The sequence below is a fragment of the Leuciscus leuciscus genome (assembly GCF_965113295.1).
Source record: "Leuciscus leuciscus genome assembly, chromosome: 21".
Classification (NCBI taxonomy): domain Eukaryota; kingdom Metazoa; phylum Chordata; class Actinopteri; order Cypriniformes; family Leuciscidae; genus Leuciscus; species Leuciscus leuciscus.
In genome coordinates, this window is record NC_138745.1 from 8,236,230 (window position 1) to 8,256,387 (window position 20,158).

Here is a 20,158-nt window from a genome sequence, read left to right on the forward strand (position 1 = left end):
CCTGCTGAGTTAGCTGTGTCAGGAGAGGAAAAAGAAGGTCAAGGACCAGTAAATGAAAGCCTTACTCCTAGAGTACCTGCTGCTGTTTTTCTTTTCAACATGAGAAGTAGGTGATGGATCACTCCTGAATAACTGTAGCTTTGCTGCTTTAGGACTGAGGCCAACTGAGTCCTTGAAACACTTAAAGTTCGACTCAATGAATGATTTACAACAGTGTAGAAAAACTTTGTTCATTTCTCTTTCTTGCTTTTTTCCTTGTGCTTTCTGCAGGGCTGCCTGCCACTGGTGCTGATGTTTGATATCAAAGAGGACATTGAGGTGGAACCACAGTGCATTACTTCCCTAATGGAACAGCTTGATGTGTTCATTAGCGTCAAACCAAAACCCAAGCAACCTAGCAAGGTTTGCACGCTCACCCAAACCTACATATACAACATCACATATGGTGGCAGACACCATATGTCTACATCACACTCTGAGCTTTTCTCACAACTAACATTTTGTTTTTGAGCCATTTTGCTATTACTCTCAAACAACCTGTTTCAAGATGATTTTTAGTGGATGAATGAACAAGTCAGTTCTCCTCAGTTGAGGAACCAGAGGTGTAGTTCCTCACACTAACTATCAACATGATCCACTAATGTTTGACAACCAGAATATGTCTAAATACTACTTATACCCCTACTTATATTCTTTAAAAAATGTGCGGTTACACTTTATTTTAATGTGTCATTGTTACAGTGTAATTATATATTTAAGAACTGAGTAATTATAATTAACTACATGTACTTACTATAGGGTTAGGGTAGGATTAGGATTTGGTTGAAGGTTAGTTGCATGTAATTATGCATAATTTACTGTTATTACTATGGTACGTACATGTAACATATGTAACAAGGACACCGTAAAATAAAGTGTTACCCATTTTTATATGTATTATACACTACCTATCAAAAGTTTGGGATGAGTAAAAAAAATATAAAGAAGTTAATACTTTTATTCAGCAAGGATGCGTTAAATTGGTCAAAATGACAGTTTAAATTAATTAAAGTAACAATATCAAAAATAACAATATCTATTCAAATTATTTTGTAACATTATAAATGTATGTTCCAAAAGAATTTGAATAGATAGTTATTTTTGATCTTTCTACTGATCAAAAAATCCAGCTGTTTTTTAGTGCCACCATGTAAGACACTTTGAATCAGATCAAGCATTAAGGCCTAGTTCTCTCAGAGGCTCAAAATTAAGGCGCCTTAGTCTTGTAAAAGTAATGTACGGAACATATAGGATTTGTGGGTGGCTTACTACCAGGATGTGGAAACTGGGAATGCTTCACGTCCTTGGTCATGGTCAATGGTGAAATCCTATCCTGTGTTTTAGGCTGAATGGCAGCACTGTAAATTATCAGTCTTATAGCAAAAACCTCTGTTTTTTTCCATTTCAGAGATTTGTGTTGATGCCTCCAGCTTCTCTTTTTCACTCTGCTAATAGTTTGCTACAGTAGTAACCTTGACTATTGTATACAGCACATATATTAGGAAGGAAGTATATTTATACCTAATAGTTTGCTACAGTAGTAGCCTTGACTATACAGCACATATATAAGGAAGGAAGTATATTCTATACCAATTGAGGCAGAAAAAAATGAGGACATGCAGAATTTCAGTATATACCAGGAAACCCCAGATTCATTTCAGATCAAAGAGTTCACCACTAATAGGCAGATCATTTTCAGCTTCATGATGATGTTAAATGGATCTTTAGAAATAAAAATACCATTGATGTTTTGAAATAAGAGTTTGACGTACAATGAAAACATACTGTACATTTCAGAAATCAAAACTTCCTCCTCAGTGAACAAAGACCATCTATTGAAACTGTTTGACCCCCTTTAAAAAGAAAAGCACATTATACTCATAATGATGACATTCTACACTACAAAGACAAAAGGCAGTGACTACACCAACGCTAGCATACATTTTTTTAACAAAATGTGTAGTTAAGAACCATTAACACAGAACACATTTATACGTTTATAATGAAAACAATCAATGCAGTGAAATGCAACAATGTGTGAACAGCCCCTGAAGGCCCCATATACTTCAAGCGAAATCGTGTGACGTCATTTCGAACAAAATCAGGCCAAAATGAAGTTTGTTTGAGGTTTGTTTCTGGAGATCAAAACAGTTTGCCAAACCCAGTGGTGTCCAAACCTGCCCCTGGAGGACCAGTGTCCTTCAGAGCAGTGGCTCCCAGCCCTGGTCCTGGAGTTCCCCAAACAAAATGAATTGATGAGTTGAAACTAGGGCTGTCAAAATTGCTCAAAAATGACGTTCGAATATTCCCTCTAAAAAACACACGAATATTCGATCTATTCGAACATCTGGTTGCACATTTTTTCAATGACGCGCATTACGTCAATAACAGGACAAATTAATACAAAGAGACATACATAACTTGTATAGGTAGTTAATTTAAGTTTAAACATATTTGACAATGTATTACCAACACAAACACAAAACCAAGTAAATAAACTAATGGCCAAGACCGCAGACCTCACTCTCGCTCACTCGCAGGCACTCTCTTCTCTCTCTCGCGCCCTCGCGCTCACGCTCTCTCTGCGCATAACGGTTTAAATGAACAACAATAAGCACATGTTGAGTGCTGATCAAGAGTTTTGTGCGAGCAATTTAAGGTCGCGACTCTTGTCCCAAATATAGCAGGCTTCATTCAGTGATTGAAACAAATGTATTAACATTAATTGAAGTTTTACAGTATAGAACCGACATTGAACGCTCCGAGCGAGCTGTGCTGTGGTAAACATGGAACTTTTCTGTTTAACCTTAAATAAAATGAGGCACACAATTCCGAGAAATGTGACAACAAAGAACTTTTACCCTGAGGTTCATAAAAAATAAAGTGCTATTACTAAAGAAAAAGGCTACTTACATTATTGGTGCTTGTATTAAAAAAAGGAAAAACTGACTGCAATTTATTCCATTGTCAATAGTGCACTGTCAACTTTCAGCAGTGACGCTGTGCTAGACAGTGCGACTCTGTGACCTGACCCTCAGGCAGCGCGCGCGCCCACTCGCAAAGCAGACAGCCGCACCTCTGCTTCCGTGGGCGTGTTTTTCCGTATTCGAAATTCACATTCGAATATTAATTTTCACATTCGAATTTCTGTTTTTTAAAACTATTCGAATATATATTCGAATTTAGAATATTCGTTGACAGCCCTAGTTGAAACAGGCGTGTTTGATTAGAGAGACATCTAAACTGTGCAGTACTCCAGGACCAGGGTTGGGAACCACTGCTTCAGAGTTTAGATTCAACTTGCCTCAACACACCTGCCTGGAAGTTTCTAGTATACTCAGGCTAAATCCGAAATCGCCCCCTAAACCCTCAATTCCCTATGTTAGTCCACTAATACAGTTCACTTGAAGGAGTGAATGAAAATGAGCGAGCGAATTCGGACAGCCATTGAGCGTACATCAGCTGTACACTTGTTATTGCGGTGGAATGTGGGATAGAATGAGTGAACTCGATTACGTCCACTATGGTTTCGGATACCACTACAAATGGGTGTCCTCTCAAATAATGCCCTACTTGAGGGTATAGGGGGCAATTTCGGATTCAGCCTTAGTCCTAGTAAAACCCTGATTAGCTGGTTCAGGTGTGTTTAATTGGGGATGGAGCTAATCTCTGCAGGACAGTAGCCCTCCAGGAGCAGGATTGGACACCCCTGGCCAAAGAACTTTCAGGAAAAGTTAATACCTTCGAACTACCATTTGTCTGTGGCGGCGTAATAATCTACATAATAGATAGTTGTGCGCTGAGGCTCTACCTTCTTTGATGTGGAATTATCGAGGTCAGACGTCTGCAAGTAAAACATGACGTGGCTTGACTGGAGAGCCAAATTGCAGAGCTTGTGCAAACATATCCCCATCGCTATGATCAGATGCTTTCTTAACTGCTGTTTTCTTACTTCTGTCATTTTTGTTGTGCGTTTATTTTGTTATTGAGAGGAAAGCGCATAACACATATTTATATTCACCTAAACCCCACTCTCTGCAGCGTGGGTGTGTCAGGATGTTCTCTAACATACTGTATCTCGACTTCTTTTTACCCCACTGATTTGCTATGAGTATATTGTAGACTTTATTGTCTTCATGAGAACTTATTGTCTTGTTCTGCTCTGTCATTTACTGTCATTTCACCGACAAACAAACACTGTAATAATCATATATAGTGCTTACTAGTGGAAGGGAGCTGATTTCTAAACTCTAAATCTCTTTTTTCTGTGGGCTGTCAGTCAGTGATAGTGAAGAGTGTGGAGAGGAACGCTCTGAACATGTATGAGGCCAGACGCTATCTATTGGGTTTGGAGAGCAGCGGTGTATCAGTCCCCACCAACACCTGCAGCATCACCAGCAGTAATGGTGGCAGTCCTCCGTGTATCCCTGTCCCACCTCCAGCTCTCAGCTGTCCCGTGGGGCTCGACATCTTGGCCTCAGCTGGCCTCGGCCTCACCAGCCTGGGTAAGACAACAGTGAATTTATGTTATGGTGACTATAAATGTGTATTCTAGTCTATTAATCAGCTTGACTTCAATGTTCATGAATCTATTTTTGTGGATTGAAACTGGAGTATACAATACAATGTTAAAATGTCGAAATGCAGGTCTGTGAGGGGGTTAGGGGGGCATTATAAAGCAACCATTAGGCTTAGCCTTCTACATGGTCCTAACGTTGTTGTTACACAGCCATGTATTTCAACGCAAGGGCGGGAAAAGCCGTCACTCAATGAGATTGCATCAATACCAAACAACAATAATCCAATCAAATCCCGATGGACAAAATCGAGTCCTGTCCTACATTTTTTCGTAACACTTTAGTTTAGGGTCCAATTCTCACTATTAACTAGTTGCTTATTAGCAATATTACTATCAATATTGATAGTATTGCTATCTGCAAACTGCTAATATCCTAGCAATATGCATTAGTACGTATAAAGCACATATAAATGCCTTATTCTGCACGACCATATTCTTTATCCCTTAATCCTACCTAATACCTAAACTTAACAACTACCTTACTAACTTTTAATAAACAGTAATTAAGAGTTTATTGAGGCGTAGTTAATAGTTAGTTAATAGTTAGAATTGGACCTTGATCTAAAGTGTGACCATTTTTTTTCTTGTTCAAGAAGCCATTTCACTTGGATATACATCACAATAGGGAAGAAAAAGTATATCGCAATTATGTTTCATGCCGACTATAAAATTTGTTGTTGAAATTAACACTGTATAAGCTGATGAGTTGCAGGAGGTGTGCAGCTTGCATAGTAAGTGTCTTTATTTGTGTTAAGTATAATGTTGACGGTCTGTGAATGGTTTATTGTCTCTGACCTGCAGGTCTTCTTGGACCTACAACAGCCTCCATGACAGGACACTCCACCAACTCCCTTCTCAACGCTCTCAACAGCTCCATCAGCCCATTACAGACACCCTCCTCTGGAACGCCCAGCCCCACTCTCTGGTCCAACTCACTGGCCAGTCCCGCCAGCACACCAGGTAAAGAGATGACTGACAGAATTTCTCCTCAAACAATCACACTCAATATGCATTCATCGTCTCATGTGTTCACACTTCATTTCTCTTGAAATAATTCAAACTTTGCAATCACATTGTACCTGAACTTGAAAATGGATTCAAATCTGTTTTTGGTCCATTTTACATTCTAATTGTTTTTTTTAGAACCCAGTCCATTTGCTTATTTTATTGCAATTTCATTTTACAATAGTTTTATCTTTTTGGTCCACTTGTGATAGGGTCTCAGTTCGCTTTACAATCACATTGTTTTTTTGAACCAAGTCCAATTGTTTATTATTTTATTTTATTTTATTGTTATATTAAATATTGGGATTTTATTATACAACAGTGATATTTATCTAGAGTCTCAGTCCACTTTACAATCACATTGTTGTTGTTTAAGAACCAAGTCCATTATTTTATTTGAAATATTTTTTTTTATATTAAGTGAAAATTCAAACCATGCTGGCTAATTTTTTTCTTTAGGTTTCTCATCGCCCTTGATGATTCACCCAGCCACCCAGGCCACTCTAACTAGCATCTTGCTGTCAGGAGTACCAGGCTACACCCACAACACTCCATCGCCTCCGCCAGGTCTCGCCCCTATTGACGCCCAAGTCAACGGAGTACCCGACTGCAGTAAAGCTGTGTCCTCCCTCAGTAGCAAAGTGAGCACGCCTTCTTTCACTATCATGAGATAGTGTTTTATATATATATATATGGTTATGCTAAAAAGCTGTCTTGAATATCTCTCATAGTTTGTCATCTTGGACTTCCTCTTGACCAGAATATTGTGTGCATGTGTTGTGTAGCAGCCCAGCACCATGTACAGCAGAATGTCTGCAGCGTCTCTCGCAGATAAAGTTCTGACCGCAGCTCATGGTGACTCCGTGCAGGAAGCCAGTCCTCACTGCCCTTCTGAACCACTGTCCAGCAAGTCCAGCCAAGACCAAGGTCTGCATTACCCACAGCTCCGCATTACAAGATGCATTTCTCTCCACAGCAAAAATCACTTACTTGACTTGAAATTTTGTCTGATTTTCCATAAATTATTTATATAATTTTATATTTTAGAGTCAAACCAAAATTTATTCAGATACCTTGCTATCCTAACTTACATAAATGAACTATAGTGTTCTGCACCCACTAGTAAAAAAAGATCCAAAATGATATGGTGTCTGAATAATTTTTGGTTTGACTGTATATTATATTATTAATAATTTATTAAATAAATTTACAATTAATTTGTTAATTTGTATTAACAATTTTATATAGAATTTAATTATTTATATAATTTTATATTATTATTTATATTTTATATTATCTATTTTAAGCTTAATATAAGCTTAAAATTCATCAAAGAATCCTGAAAGTATCACAATTTCCACAACAAATATTAAGCAGCACAACTGTTTTCAACATTGATAATAATAATAAGAAATATTACCTGAGCACCAAATCAGCATATTAGAATGATTTCTGAAGGATCATGTGACACTGAAGACTGAAAATGATGCTGAAAATTCAGCTTTGCATCACAGGAATAAACTACATTTTGAAATATGTTAAAATAGAAAGCAGTTCTTTTAAATTGTTGTAATATTTCTCAATATTACAGTTTTTACTGTATTTTTTATCAAATAAATATAGCCGTGGTGAGCATAAGAGAATTATTTCGATCCCAAACACTATAATGTGTGTGTGTGTGTGTGTATAGACCCACACACACACGCACACATTCCTAAAGTCAATTAAGTGTGATGGCGTACTCTACAAGAGTGATTCCTGACATTTGTCAGAACTAAGTAATTTTATCTGGTAAATGCCAGCAAGCTTTATTTGTTTTGCAATGTATGCCATGTGAATCAACACTTCATGCATGCCAATTTCCAAGGCTAAATAAATTGAAAGATATATTATACTCACCTTTATTCATGCCTAATGCAACCAGTGACATTCACTGCTGAATCCTGTCAACCGTTTGATGAACACTTGAAACAACTCCTTGACCTTCTCTAGATTGAAAGCGAGAATTTACTGACTTTGGTCAGTCTAATTATGGATAAATATAAACTCAGTTCCAAATGGTAATACCATTCCTTCCTGCTCTATGAACGGGGAAACATTTGTGGAAATACAAGGCCAAGGTTTTCCGTGCTCCGGCATTGTTAAAGCTGTTTGAGTTGGCCCTACATCCATTTAGCCTGTGTGTTTTTGCTTTCAGATGAGGCGAAGTCAATTCAATCTCGTTATTCCTTAAAAGCAGTGATGGTAAATGGCGTGTTAGATTCTCTGATGCTGAGTGCTGCAGGAATACAATCTCAAACTACTCAGCTAAAACGTTCAATATGTAGGCTTAAGGAAAGAAAAACACAGTCGTGTCTATATGTGTGTGTGTGTGTGTGTGTGTGTTTCAGGCTCGGATACGTTCGTGGAGGTGGGCATGCCCCGAAGCCCTTCTCACTCGGGAAACAGCAATGAACTGAAGCAGATGTTGGCGTCCTGTAAGACAACATCAGGAAAGAGGCAAGCCCTGGAGCTGCTACAGGGCACCAAGAACTCCCTCCTACAGTACGAACACACATCACTCAACAGTCAATCACTAGTCCATGTTAGAGGTAGCTGATAATGCAACATGTTTACTCCTATTCTTTTACCTATCTAGTTCAGAGTGTCTGTTGTCGGACTCTGACTCCAGCGCCTCTGAGAGTCCGGTGGCTGATAAACGCGCTCCGGGGAGCGAGAGAGCAGCGGAACGGGCCGCTCAGCAGAACTCGGACAGAATCCGCCTTTCTCCCCAGTCCTCCTTCTCCAGTATGCAGGTGATGCACTCTTAATGTCACTTCGAATCTCGTCAGGCGCTTCCCTTAGTTTAAAAAACAATTAGCAGCCGTGAATATCACATTTAACTTTCAGCGTTTCAGACTAACACCCCTCATGGATATAATAGCTACAAGGGGTTGTACCGACTAGTCGATGCCGTGACGCTTTAAGCTTGACGTCGACTAGTCGCGTTGATCATGTGACACTATGATTGTCACCATCAAGTGTGTGGAAATACTTCACTAAAGATGAAGCTTGTAAAAATGTCACTTGGAAAGTAAGTCTGTCCTGAAGTACAACAAAAGTACAAGTGCAATGCACACTCATCTGAAAAGGCATCCGCTAATGTTAAGTGAGGAATGCAAATCATCTCGACAGCAGTAAATTGACCCTTCGCAGGGAGTTTGATTGACAGGCGATCTGACCAATCATAATCCGCCGAATCCGCCATTTCTGTCCGACAAAGCAGTCAGGAGAGTTAATAGATTAACGTTGGAGTGTAACCGACTCTCTATCTACTCCTAGTGAGACATGCTACAAGATAATTTTGAGGGAGGGACTCACAGACCAAACTTGTTTTATGAATATAAAGAGTGTAAACAGCTCAAAGATAAACCTCAACACACCAATTGAAATGCTTTCAGTTTATATCAGACGACCCATACGGGTATATTTACATAGACACCACCCAATATATAAGAACATAAACCCCAAAGATTCACACAAATGCAATAATGTCATTGTTGAGTAGCAATAGTAATAATAACTGATAACATTAGTTTTCCATTGTCCTGTGATCCACAGAGTACATTCAATGTTTCGTATCATAGAAGCAATTGTTCCATTTGCAGTAATGAAGAGGAATAGAATAATAGTCCCATGACCGAGGTGAAGCAGCAATTAGTAACAATCCACAATGACTCCAAATCCCAAATGAACGCAGTCAGGCTTTGAAGCCCCTGTCCATTAGGAACTCATGTTCCAGTTCGAATTTCAATCTTGAGCCTCCTCGACAAAAGGAATATAGATGATACTCAAAGAGTCCTTCTACAAACAAAACATACATACTAGCATTAACACGCTGGTTTCAAAACGAACAACATCCGTAAAACCCGACAAACTAAATACAGTTTACAGTAGAAAATAACCACAGTTGACATAAATCAGACAAAGAAAACACTTACTTGGTTAAGCTTGAAACAATAGTTTCTTAACCTGGACTCTAAACAGCATGGGTGAACTACGAGAGAAGAACCATGCTTCCCTTTCCACCCCATAACCTGACTTCTTCTCCCACATGGTTATATACAAAGGAGCATGACACATAGAGCCCCCTACTGCATAGTAGTGGTATTACAAAAAAAACAGTAACCAAACTTTGGGTGGTTACATATCTCCCTCCTCATTAGAAGAAATAACATACCCATGACAAAGCTTCAAGTGTTGCACGTGATATGTATCAATAATATCTGGAACAGATACCAGGGAGACTTGATAATTCACCGGACCCAACTTCTTTACAATTTTAGCGGGACCTTTCCACTTAGGAGATAGTTTTGCCATGAAACCGTCATCTGCTTTGGATAAGGGGTGCGTTCGTACCCACACTACGTCTCCGACCTGAAATTGTGTTGGTTTGTGACGTTGGTCGTAGTATCTTTTTTGCTTAGTCTGGGCTCGTTCCACATTCTCCTTCACCAAGCTGACTAGTTCCTTCTGCCGTTCCAGAATAGGGTATACTGGACTGTTAGGATCAGGTAGCTGTTGTAGGGCTCTTTCCATCGGTCCTTTCAACTTCCGTCCTAAAGCTATTTCTGCTGGCGTAAACCCTGTACTTTCATGCCAGGCAGAATTAATGGCGAACCTGAATTCGCCCAACCACTTATCCCACTGTCGATGCTGATCCTCAACATAGGACGCAATCATTGTTTTTAAGTTTCTATTGACTCGCTCTGTCAAATTTGTTTGAGGATGGTAGGCAGTGGTTAATTTCTGAATTACCCCCCACTGTTTGCAGACAACGTCGATGAGATGGGAGGTAAACTGAGTACCTCTATCTGACACAAGGTAGGCTGGTATTCCCCATCGAGTAAAGATCTCATCTATTAAGACTTTGGCAATGTGAGATGCTCTGGCAGTTCTCAAAGGAAATAACTCTACCCACTTGGTGAAGTAGTCAACGACCACAAGAAGATACTCGTGTTGTTTATTGCTCTTCGGGAAAGGCCCCATAAGGTCCACTCCCAACATAAATCCAGGTTCAACTATAGGAGTACTTTGTAGCAGACCTGATGTCTTAGTCAAAGATGGTTTGTATTTTTGACAGGTTTGACATTCTTTACAGTACTTCCATACATCCGCCCTGATGCTAGGCCAGTACACAGTTTCAAGTAGCCTGAGTAGAGTTTTAAGCTTTCCCAAATGTCCACTCAGAGGGTTATCATGGGCATACTGCAGGAAGGATTGCCGTAGTGCCGAAGGTATGATCAATTGAAGTTTTTGCCCTTTTTTTCCATCGGGTACGCTTCGAAATAGAAACCCATTTTCCACAACATAATGAACCCTGGCCATGTCACAAACTTTCTCTGCTTTAGAGACTAATTCTTGAATCTCAACGTCGCTGTTTTGAGCTGTGGCAATTTGTGAGAGGTCAGCTGGTAGGTTGCATGGTGGTGAAATAGTTTTGTTTGCAGTAGCAATGAGTAACGTGTCCTGAAGAGTATTATGACTTCTTGATAACACGTCAGGTACAACATTGCACTGACCCTTCCGATACCTCACTGTGAAATGAAAACCTTGCAATCTTATGGTCCATCGTATGAGGCGTGATGAAGGTTTTGGATGTTGGAATGCCCATGTCAGAGCTGCATGATCTGTTACTACCTCAAACGTCTGTCCTTCCAGATACTGCCTCCATTTCTCCACGGCCCAAACTACTGCCAAACATTCCTTTTCTGGCACAGAATAAGCTTTCTCTGCTCCTCTCAACAACCGGGATGCATAGGCGATAACATGTTCTTCTCCCTCCAACTCTTGGGTAAGAACAGCTCCTAACCCAATATCGCTTGCATCGGTTTGCACTCTGAAAGGCCTACAGAAATCAGGGGTGATCAAAATTGGAGCTTGCACCAGATCTTGTTTTATGGAGTCAAATGCTTGCTGACATTGTTCAGTCCATTCCCATGTGGCATTTTTTTTTTTTAGAGCGTGCAATGGAGCTGCCTTTTCGGAAAACTGGGGTATGAAACGATGATACCAACCAGCTAAACCTAGGAACCTTTGAACATCTTTGATGGATTTTGGTATGGGAAACGATTCGACTGCTGAGACTTTGGATGGGTCAGTCTTTACTCCTTCTTGTGTCACAATGTGTCCCAGAAATGATAGTGATTTCTGGATAAAGTTGCATTTCTTGAGATTGAGGGTGAGACCAGCTTTATGGAGACATTTGAAGACTTGTTGGAGATGTTGGAGATGTTCTGAAATGTTTTTGGAGTAAACCACGATATCGTCGATGTATACCATACAGCACTTCCCTTTCACCTCACGTAATACCTGTTCCATCAGCCGTTGGAAGGATGCGGCTGCATTTTTCAGGCCGAAAGGTAAACAAAGAAATTCATATAGCCCATTAGATGTTACAAAGGCTGTTTTTTGAATACTTTCTGCATCCATTTCCAACTGCCAATATCCACTTTTCAAGTCTAGGGTGCTGAAAACTGTTGCTCCATGGAGAGATTCAAGGATGTCCTGAATTTTAGGCATGGGATAAGCATCCAGATGCGTCTTGCTGTTAAGACCTCGATAATCTACACAGAATCTAGAACTTCCATCCTTCTTTTGAACTATAACCACAGGTGATGCCCAAGGTGAAGTAGATGGTCGGATGATTCCTTTGTCCAATAGTTCTTGCACTTGAGATTCGATGAATTGCTGCTTTGGTAGTGAAACCTTGTAAGCACGTTTTCTTGTCGGAATCTCATCTACAGTTATGATACGGTGTTTTAAACAGTTGGTTCGACCAATCTGCCGAGTACACACAGTAGGCCATCTTAACATGAGATCCTCTACCTCTTTTTGTGTAGGAAGATCTGTGTCTGATGCTTGAGCTAAACTGTGAATCTGCTGACAGACCTCTTCATCACAATTATATCCCGGTAGAGCGAGACAGAAATATGAAGAGGGTTGAACATCATGTTGTTGAAAAGGAAAAGTTTTTGTTTCGGAAATTGCAGGCATACAGTATTGGGCTTTGTGGAAATCCAATACCATTTTGGATTCTAACAGAAAGTCAATTCCCAGAATAACTGGTATTGTTAGATCAGCATCTTTCATGATAAACAACTTTACATCCACACCCTGTCCTTGAACTTCACATCTCCAACTGACCTTGCCTAAGGAGTTTTGTCTCAGTCCATTGGCCAACAAGAACGATTGACCTCCACTAGGTTGACACTCCTCAAGATGATTCAACCGTTTCCATAAAGATTCTTGGATTAGGGAAAAAGTGCTTCCTGTGTCAACAATGGCAATGATATAACTGTCTCTGAGAATTATGGGAAGGGTGATGTTCCTATAGGCATGAAGGTCTGGACTCTGGTCAAGTAGCACAAATCTGTTGCCAGCCTGTGGTAATTTCCGCTGAGGTTCTTGAACAGGTGCCATTTTCTTTTTCTGTTCCTCCCCATTGACCTGACTCCAATACCTTTTGGACTCATCAAAGTCTCGTTCAATTTGAGTCCCAATCCTGACCAATTCTCCCACGTCTTTAACAGCTCCTCGTAGCAAACTGGCCAGCCGTGGGTTGCAGTTTCTCAGGATTGCCTGAACCACTTCCTTCTCAGACATATCCTTTTTCCATCGCAAACACAACGCACGATACTGGAATGCAAAGTCTCTGAGGCTTTCCTTGGCCCCTTGTTTCCTTTCTAGCAGTTTCCTAGCTGCTACATCCTTGTAGTCCTCACTTAAAAAGGAGTGCAAGAATCTCTCCTTAAACTGTTTCCAGTTGATCACATTTCTCCTCTCTGCCATCCACCAATCCTTTGCAGTTCCTTTTAATACAGCCGAGAGTGAGGCCAGGATTTCGTCATCACTGAGGGGTCGAACAACAAAGTATTCCTCACACCGCTCGATGAACAAAACTGGGTCATCATTAAGGGTATTGCTAAAACTGGGGAAATCAAGTTTTACAGGAGGGTTATATTGAACTAAAGATTGGTTGTTAGTATGGCTGGGTTGTAGGTTATAAGTCATGTTACTAGACAGAGAATGGGGTTTACTAGACTGTAGATTAGTTTCTGGTATTTTTGGGGTAGATGAAGACATTCTCTGTGCTTGAAATTTTTGCTCCCATTGCCGATCTCTTCTTTTCAAACAATCTACCACTGATTGTCCCAAATCCTTAACTAACATTTCCAATTGAAGTTTAACCCTCTCACACTCCCGTTGAACATGATATGTCATCCTATCTTCCATCTTTTTACATTGTTTGTCAAAATTATCCCAAGAAACTTGATCACTCACCACCTGTTTGATGTCTGCCATATGACTTTCTAATGTCGCAATGCGTTCATTCAGGGATGTAATTGATGAATAAGGATTGTGGTCTTCCTCTTCATACATTTCTAATGGTGGTGGAGGAAGAAAAAGAGAGTCATCCTCAGGAACCCTACTCATAACTCTTTCATTTTCCTCATCGGAGTCGAGGTACAGATCGCTGAAGGTGTTTATTAACTCTTTCATCGGTTCTCTTCTGCCAATGAAAGATTCAGAGGTGAAATCTGCACTAGGTACAGCCTCCTCCCTATCCATGGCAGATGACGGTTGGATTGCTCTAAGTTACCAAAAACACTCTAATTAAAGATCCTGATGGCCTGAGGTCCCTGTTCGGGCGCCATTCTGTAACCGACTCTCTATCTACTCCTAGTGAGACATGCTACAAGATAATTTTGAGGGAGGGACTCACAGACCAAACTTGTTTTATGAATATAAAGAGTGTAAACAGCTCAAAGATAAACCTCAACACACCAATTGAAATGCTTTCAGTTTATATCAGACGACCCATACGGGTATATTTACATAGACACCACCCAATATATAAGAACATAAACCCCAAAGATTCACACAAATGCAATAATGTCATTGTTGAGTAGCAATAGTAATAATAACTGATAACATTAGTTTTCCATTGTCCTGTGATCCACAGAGTACATTCAATGTTTCGTATCATAGAAGCAATTGTTCCATTTGCAGTAATGAAGAGGAATAGAATAATAGTCCCATGACCGAGGTGAAGCAGCAATTAGTAACAATCCACAATGACTCCAAATCCCAAATGAACGCAGTCAGGCTTTGAAGCCCCTGTCCATTAGGAACTCATGTTCCAGTTCGAATTTCAATCTTGAGCCTCCTCGACAAAAGGAATATAGATGATACTCAAAGAGTCCTTCTACAAACAAAACATACATACTAGCATTAACACGCTGGTTTCAAAACGAACAACATCCGTAAAACCCGACAAACTAAATACAGTTTACAGTAGAAAATAACCACAGTTGACATAAATCAGACAAAGAAAACACTTACTTGGTTAAGCTTGAAACAATAGTTTCTTAACCTGGACTCTAAACAGCATGGGTGAACTACGAGAGAAGAACCATGCTTCCCTTTCCACCCCATAACCTGACTTCTTCTCCCACATGGTTATATACAAAGGAGCATGACACATAGAGCCCCCTACTGCATAGTAGTGGTATTACAAAAAAAACAGTAACCAAACTTTGGGTGGTTACAGGAGGATTTGAACTTGAATAACGGAGTGTACTGACGTCTTTCTGCAGTTAAAACAACATTCCTTCTTATGTATATTCATGTTTATTTGATGCTATAAATTAACTAGAAGGAAGAGATGATCGGTTCACGAGCAGCTTTAAGAGGCTCTACAGCGATCTGTCACGACACATTAAAGAGCCACAAAACGGTATTTATTGTTTAAATTTCTTTATAAAATGACCAAATATGAAAGTTGAGACTTTGTTTACATATTAAAAGTAACCTGCTCTGTCCTGTCTGTCAGCACGTTGTCAGTGTCCTCTCTGCTCCGCGATGTATATTTCACTGTGTCGGACATAGCAACAGTAACTAAAGGGGGAGGGTCTTTGCGAACGGTCAATTAGAAACTTCACTAAACATGCAAACCATGATCGAAAAGTAAAAACTGTGAATGAGCAGGACGGTGACAGTGAGTAGGCTTACTTACAGCCCATCGTGCATAAATGGCATTGTTATGCCAACATAATGCATCACTAAAAAATGTTAGTCCAAAATGCCGCCGCTAGAGTTCTTACTAGATCAAGAAAATATGATCATATAACACCGATTTTATCATCACTGCATTGGTTACCTATAAAGTTCCGTATTAATTACAAGGTATTGCTACTGACCTATAAAGCCCTAAACGGCTTAGCTCCAGTCTATTTAACGGATCTTTTATCACCCTATAATCCATCGCGCTCTTTAAGATCACTAAATTCAAGGCTTTTGGTCATACCTAGGATATCCAGAACCACCAAAGGAGGGAGAGCATTCTCACATTTGGCTCCAAAACTCTGGAATAGTCTTCCTGATACTGTTCGTTGCTCAGACTCGCTCTCCCAGTTTAAAACTAGATTAAAGTCGCATCTCTTCAGCCAGGCATTCATATAATCCTACAGTTCAAACTACAATCCGGCCTCTAGCTCATAAATGCCAGAGGAGAACTGGCCCCCGACTGAGCCTGGGTTCTCCCAAGGTTTTTTTTTTCTCCATTAGGTCACCTAATGGAGTTTTAGGACACCATTAAGTCACTTGATGGAGTTTTTCGGTTCCTTGCCACTGTTGCCTTTGGCATGCTCAGTTGGGGATATTTTGGGGATATTTAATTTAATTTTATCAATCAATAAATTCCTCTTGAAACAAACTTTGTTATATTATTTTAATTTAATACTGTGAAGCTGCTTTGATACAATCTGTATTGTGAAAAGCGCTATACAAATAAACTTGACTTGACTTATAACGGGAGTTATTGTTGCATTGTTACCGTTAAGTTGCAACATATTATGAACTGTCTGTCAGCATCTGTATCATTTTCTGCTAATAAATTGCAAATTGGGGCATGTTGCAAAGCAGTCCCATCTCTTGTGTTTTTATGAATGACATGAGTGACTAGTCAACGTCGACTCGACTTTGATGTCATAACAGTCGACTTCAAAAAATCTGAAGTCGTTCAACCCCTAATAGCTACACTACTGGTCAAAAGTTTCAGTTTTCTTAATGTTTTTGAAAGTCTCTTATGCTCACAAAGGCTGTATTTATTGGATCAAAAATACAGTAAAAAGTTTGTCAATTATGATTACAATTTAAAAGAACTGTTTCCTATTTGAATGTATTTTTAAAATGTAATTCATTCCTGTGATGGCAAAGGGGTATTTTCCGCATCATTACTTCAGTCTTTAGTGTCACATGACCCTTCAGAAATCATTCTAATATTGTGATTTGGTGCTCAGTTGTTATCAGTGCTCAATTATTAATAATGGTTCTTAATATTATCAGTGTTGAAAACAGTTTTTGCTGCTTAATTTTTTTGTGGAAACCTTGATCATTTTTTTCAGGATTCTTTGATGAATAGAAAGTTCAAAAGAACAGCATTTATTTGTAATAGAAACCTTTTGTAACAATATAAATGCCTTTACTGTCAGTTTTGATCAATTTCATGCGTTCTTGCTAAATAAAAGTAGTGATTTCTTTTGAATGGTAGTGTATCACGGTTTCCACAAAAATATTAAGCACCAAAAACTGTTGTCAACATTAATAATAATTAAAAAAAAATCTTGAACAGCAAATCATGCTTTCTGAAGGATCATGTGACACTGAAGACTGGAGAAATGATGCTGAAAATTCAGCTTTTCCATCACAGGATTAAATTACCTTTAAAAATATATTAAAATAGAAAAAGTTATTTTAAATTCTAATAATATTTCACAACTTTACTGTTTTTGCTGTATTTCTGGTTTAAAAAAAATGGAGCCTTAGTGAGGATAAGAGACATAAAAAAAATCTGAATTATTCCAAACTTTTGACCGGCAGTATATGTGCGCCTGTGTCGTGATCTCATGTGCCTCTCAAGACAATGCAGTGTTTCTAAAACGACAGAAAGTCAACACTATTCTGTCCGCCACAGTCTGCTAAATGGTTTTGAAAGAATGAGGCAATGTTTACCATTTGCCTTTCTCATACTATAAACCAATCTGACAGGAGAAATGAGGGACATAACTCTAAAATCCTTTCCAACAGCCTAAACATTCTTTGCTTTCTCTCTGTTCACCTCTACAGGCGTTCGACTACGAGCAAAAGAAGTTATTGGCGACCAAAGGTATGTGACTGACCAATCAAAACGCAGTTAAAGCTATATACCGAACTTTAAGAGTGTCTCCCACCCATCTATATTGTTAAAAACAATTCTGCCGGTAGGCGGTTTGAGGAATTGGAAACCGGTTATGTTTAGTCTAATGTGCCAGCAATGAACAAAGCAAGACTACAGTGTCTTCATATGCTGAATGTCTGGCAATGAGTAGGGTGTCATTAAAGTCCTGTTTCACATTCACGGTAAATAAACTCTGCCTCATAAAGCTTCTCCACACCTCACGTCCTGTGTCCAGTGTTCATACTGTAAACTATGGGCCTGAGAATGCGGAATGTACCCAGTGTAAACGCTTTTCTTTACCCCATACTGTTAACGGTTCTTTGTTAATGATTTATGTTGGAACTGTATTGAAATGTGGCACAGTTTTATTGTAAAACTCTGGGTTTGGCCGATTTAGCACAATGTTAGGGAATTTGGCATTCAATTCTAGATCAACTAATTATAAATTCTCATAAAAAAACGTCAATACCGTTTATGTTTCACCATTTTTTGTTCATTTGTTATATATTTATACTGTCTATCTGTCACACCTAGTCCGTCTGTGTCGTCATAAGACCTATTCACACTGGATTAGTATTATCTTGGGACCACGTGTGATTTAGAAATTACCCCCCCACATCTGAATTTCGTGTGGCGCATTCGCACGGGATAAGCGAAGTGATTTTACTCAAATTCACTGACTTATCTCCCGGATATGAGGGGGTGGTGGTGGCGCAATGGATAAGACACATGCCTTTGGTGTGAGAGACCCGGGTTCGAATCCACTGTGAGACACCAATGTGTCCCTGAGCAAGACACTTAACCCCTAGTTGCTCCAGAGGCGTGCGACCTCTGACATATATAGCAATTGTAAGTCGCTTCGGATAAAAGCGTCAGCTAAATGAATAAATGTAAATGTAAATGTAAATATGATGTCAATAGGCTATTGCTTGGAAATGTCTTGTCGAAAAAATTATTTTCATTGCTTTAATGTAATTAAAATTAATAATAAAAAAAAATTGATATAATAAATATTTATATTGAGTTATATATACAATTCAATTATATTTTATAATATATATAATATAATATATAATTATATATATTATATTGTATATATTATAAAATATATAATGGAATATAAAATAAATAAATGTTGTAAATAGTAATATAAATATGTATTTTTCTATTTAGGACTGGAATCTGGCATAATTCATGATGAGATTCACATGTGTGATTCTGAATAAAGTGTGATGCATAGGCAGTGACTGTGTTTCTCGTTTCAGCCATGTTAAAGAAGCCGGTGGTGACGGAGGTCCGTACCCCCACGAACACATGGAGCGGTCTGGGCTTCTCAAAGTCTATGCCTGCAGAAACTATTAAGGAGCTGCGCAGGGCGAACCACGTCTCTTATAAACCTACCATGTCAACTACATATGAGGTAAACTCAACAACTCCAGCAGATGGGAGAAGCATATGCCTCCTATGAATCGCTCTATGCTGATTGTAGCTCATCCGGTGCATTCTTTCTCACTGATGTTGCTTAGCTCTGGCAGTGCCTATAGGCTTGTTTTTATCATTTTGTAATGATACATCACAGCAGGTTTTTAGTGGAATAAACATGATCTATGATATGTATTTGTCTAAGGGGTCGCCTCTAGCTCTGTCCCGCTCCAACAGTAGAGAGGGGATGGCGAGTGGCAGCGACTCGGATAACTGGAGGGAAAGGAATGGGAGCGGGCTCCCGATACACAGCGAATTCCCCTCTCCCATCAGCCCAAAAAGGAAGCAGAACAAAACAGGTGTGCTCTTCAGTCAACAGGACTGTGACAAAATAAAAGGCATATGTTTTTAATACTTATGATTGACCATTACAATGACAAAAATGGCTAAATATCAGTATGTTAGTGATATTAAAGGTAATTTAAAACATCATTTAACTTTATAAGTGACAGAATTGAGACGATACATATAGGCAGCTCCGTTAACAAACACTGATTTTACTCCAAGCGGACTACACAAGAAACTCAACTAACATGTACTAGATTTTAACGTTACTAATGTTACTAAGCTAACTTCCAGTCACTTTATTACTGCAAATCACTGTCACTGCCATTGTGAAGAAGTGCATTCAAGCATACTTTTAAAAAGAGTACTTATTATGAAAATAATATTCTTTAAAACAATAAACTTCAATGTAATGTTTTCAGACAATTAATTGCATCATATTTGCAATTAAATGAAAATAAAATTAAATCATAATTATGTAAATTACTTAGAATAATTAAAGGAAAATG

At 39.0% G+C, this 20,158-nt stretch overlaps 2 protein-coding genes across 2 annotated transcripts in view; one reads left to right on the forward strand and one right to left on the reverse strand.

Moving 5' to 3' along the window:
- The window catches only part of bicc1 (BicC family RNA binding protein 1), a 100,310-nt gene that overhangs the window by 69,698 nt on the left and 10,454 nt on the right, over nucleotides 1–20,158 (forward strand). Inside the window, exons 9-18 of the mRNA XM_082151492.1 lie at nucleotides 271–402; nucleotides 4,319–4,544; nucleotides 5,420–5,578; nucleotides 6,083–6,264; nucleotides 6,409–6,550; nucleotides 8,014–8,167; nucleotides 8,262–8,418; nucleotides 17,792–17,831; nucleotides 19,148–19,302; nucleotides 19,510–19,663. Of these exons, the coding sequence (XP_082007618.1) occupies nucleotides 271–402; nucleotides 4,319–4,544; nucleotides 5,420–5,578; nucleotides 6,083–6,264; nucleotides 6,409–6,550; nucleotides 8,014–8,167; nucleotides 8,262–8,418; nucleotides 17,792–17,831; nucleotides 19,148–19,302; nucleotides 19,510–19,663 (1,501 nt within the window). The remainder of the gene's footprint in view (nucleotides 1–270; nucleotides 403–4,318; nucleotides 4,545–5,419; nucleotides 5,579–6,082; nucleotides 6,265–6,408; nucleotides 6,551–8,013; nucleotides 8,168–8,261; nucleotides 8,419–17,791; nucleotides 17,832–19,147; nucleotides 19,303–19,509; nucleotides 19,664–20,158) is intronic.
- LOC309485630 (uncharacterized protein) lies at nucleotides 12,229–15,185 on the reverse strand (the record flags this gene model as incomplete). The annotated part of the gene is made up of 3 exons (XM_082152562.1): nucleotides 15,008–15,185; nucleotides 12,491–14,870; nucleotides 12,229–12,264 (listed from the first exon to the last, which is right to left on the reverse strand). Exons 2-3 carry the CDS (start codon nucleotides 14,231–14,233, stop codon nucleotides 12,229–12,231), a joined length of 1,779 nt encoding a protein of 592 aa, XP_082008688.1. The 5' UTR covers nucleotides 14,234–14,870; nucleotides 15,008–15,185.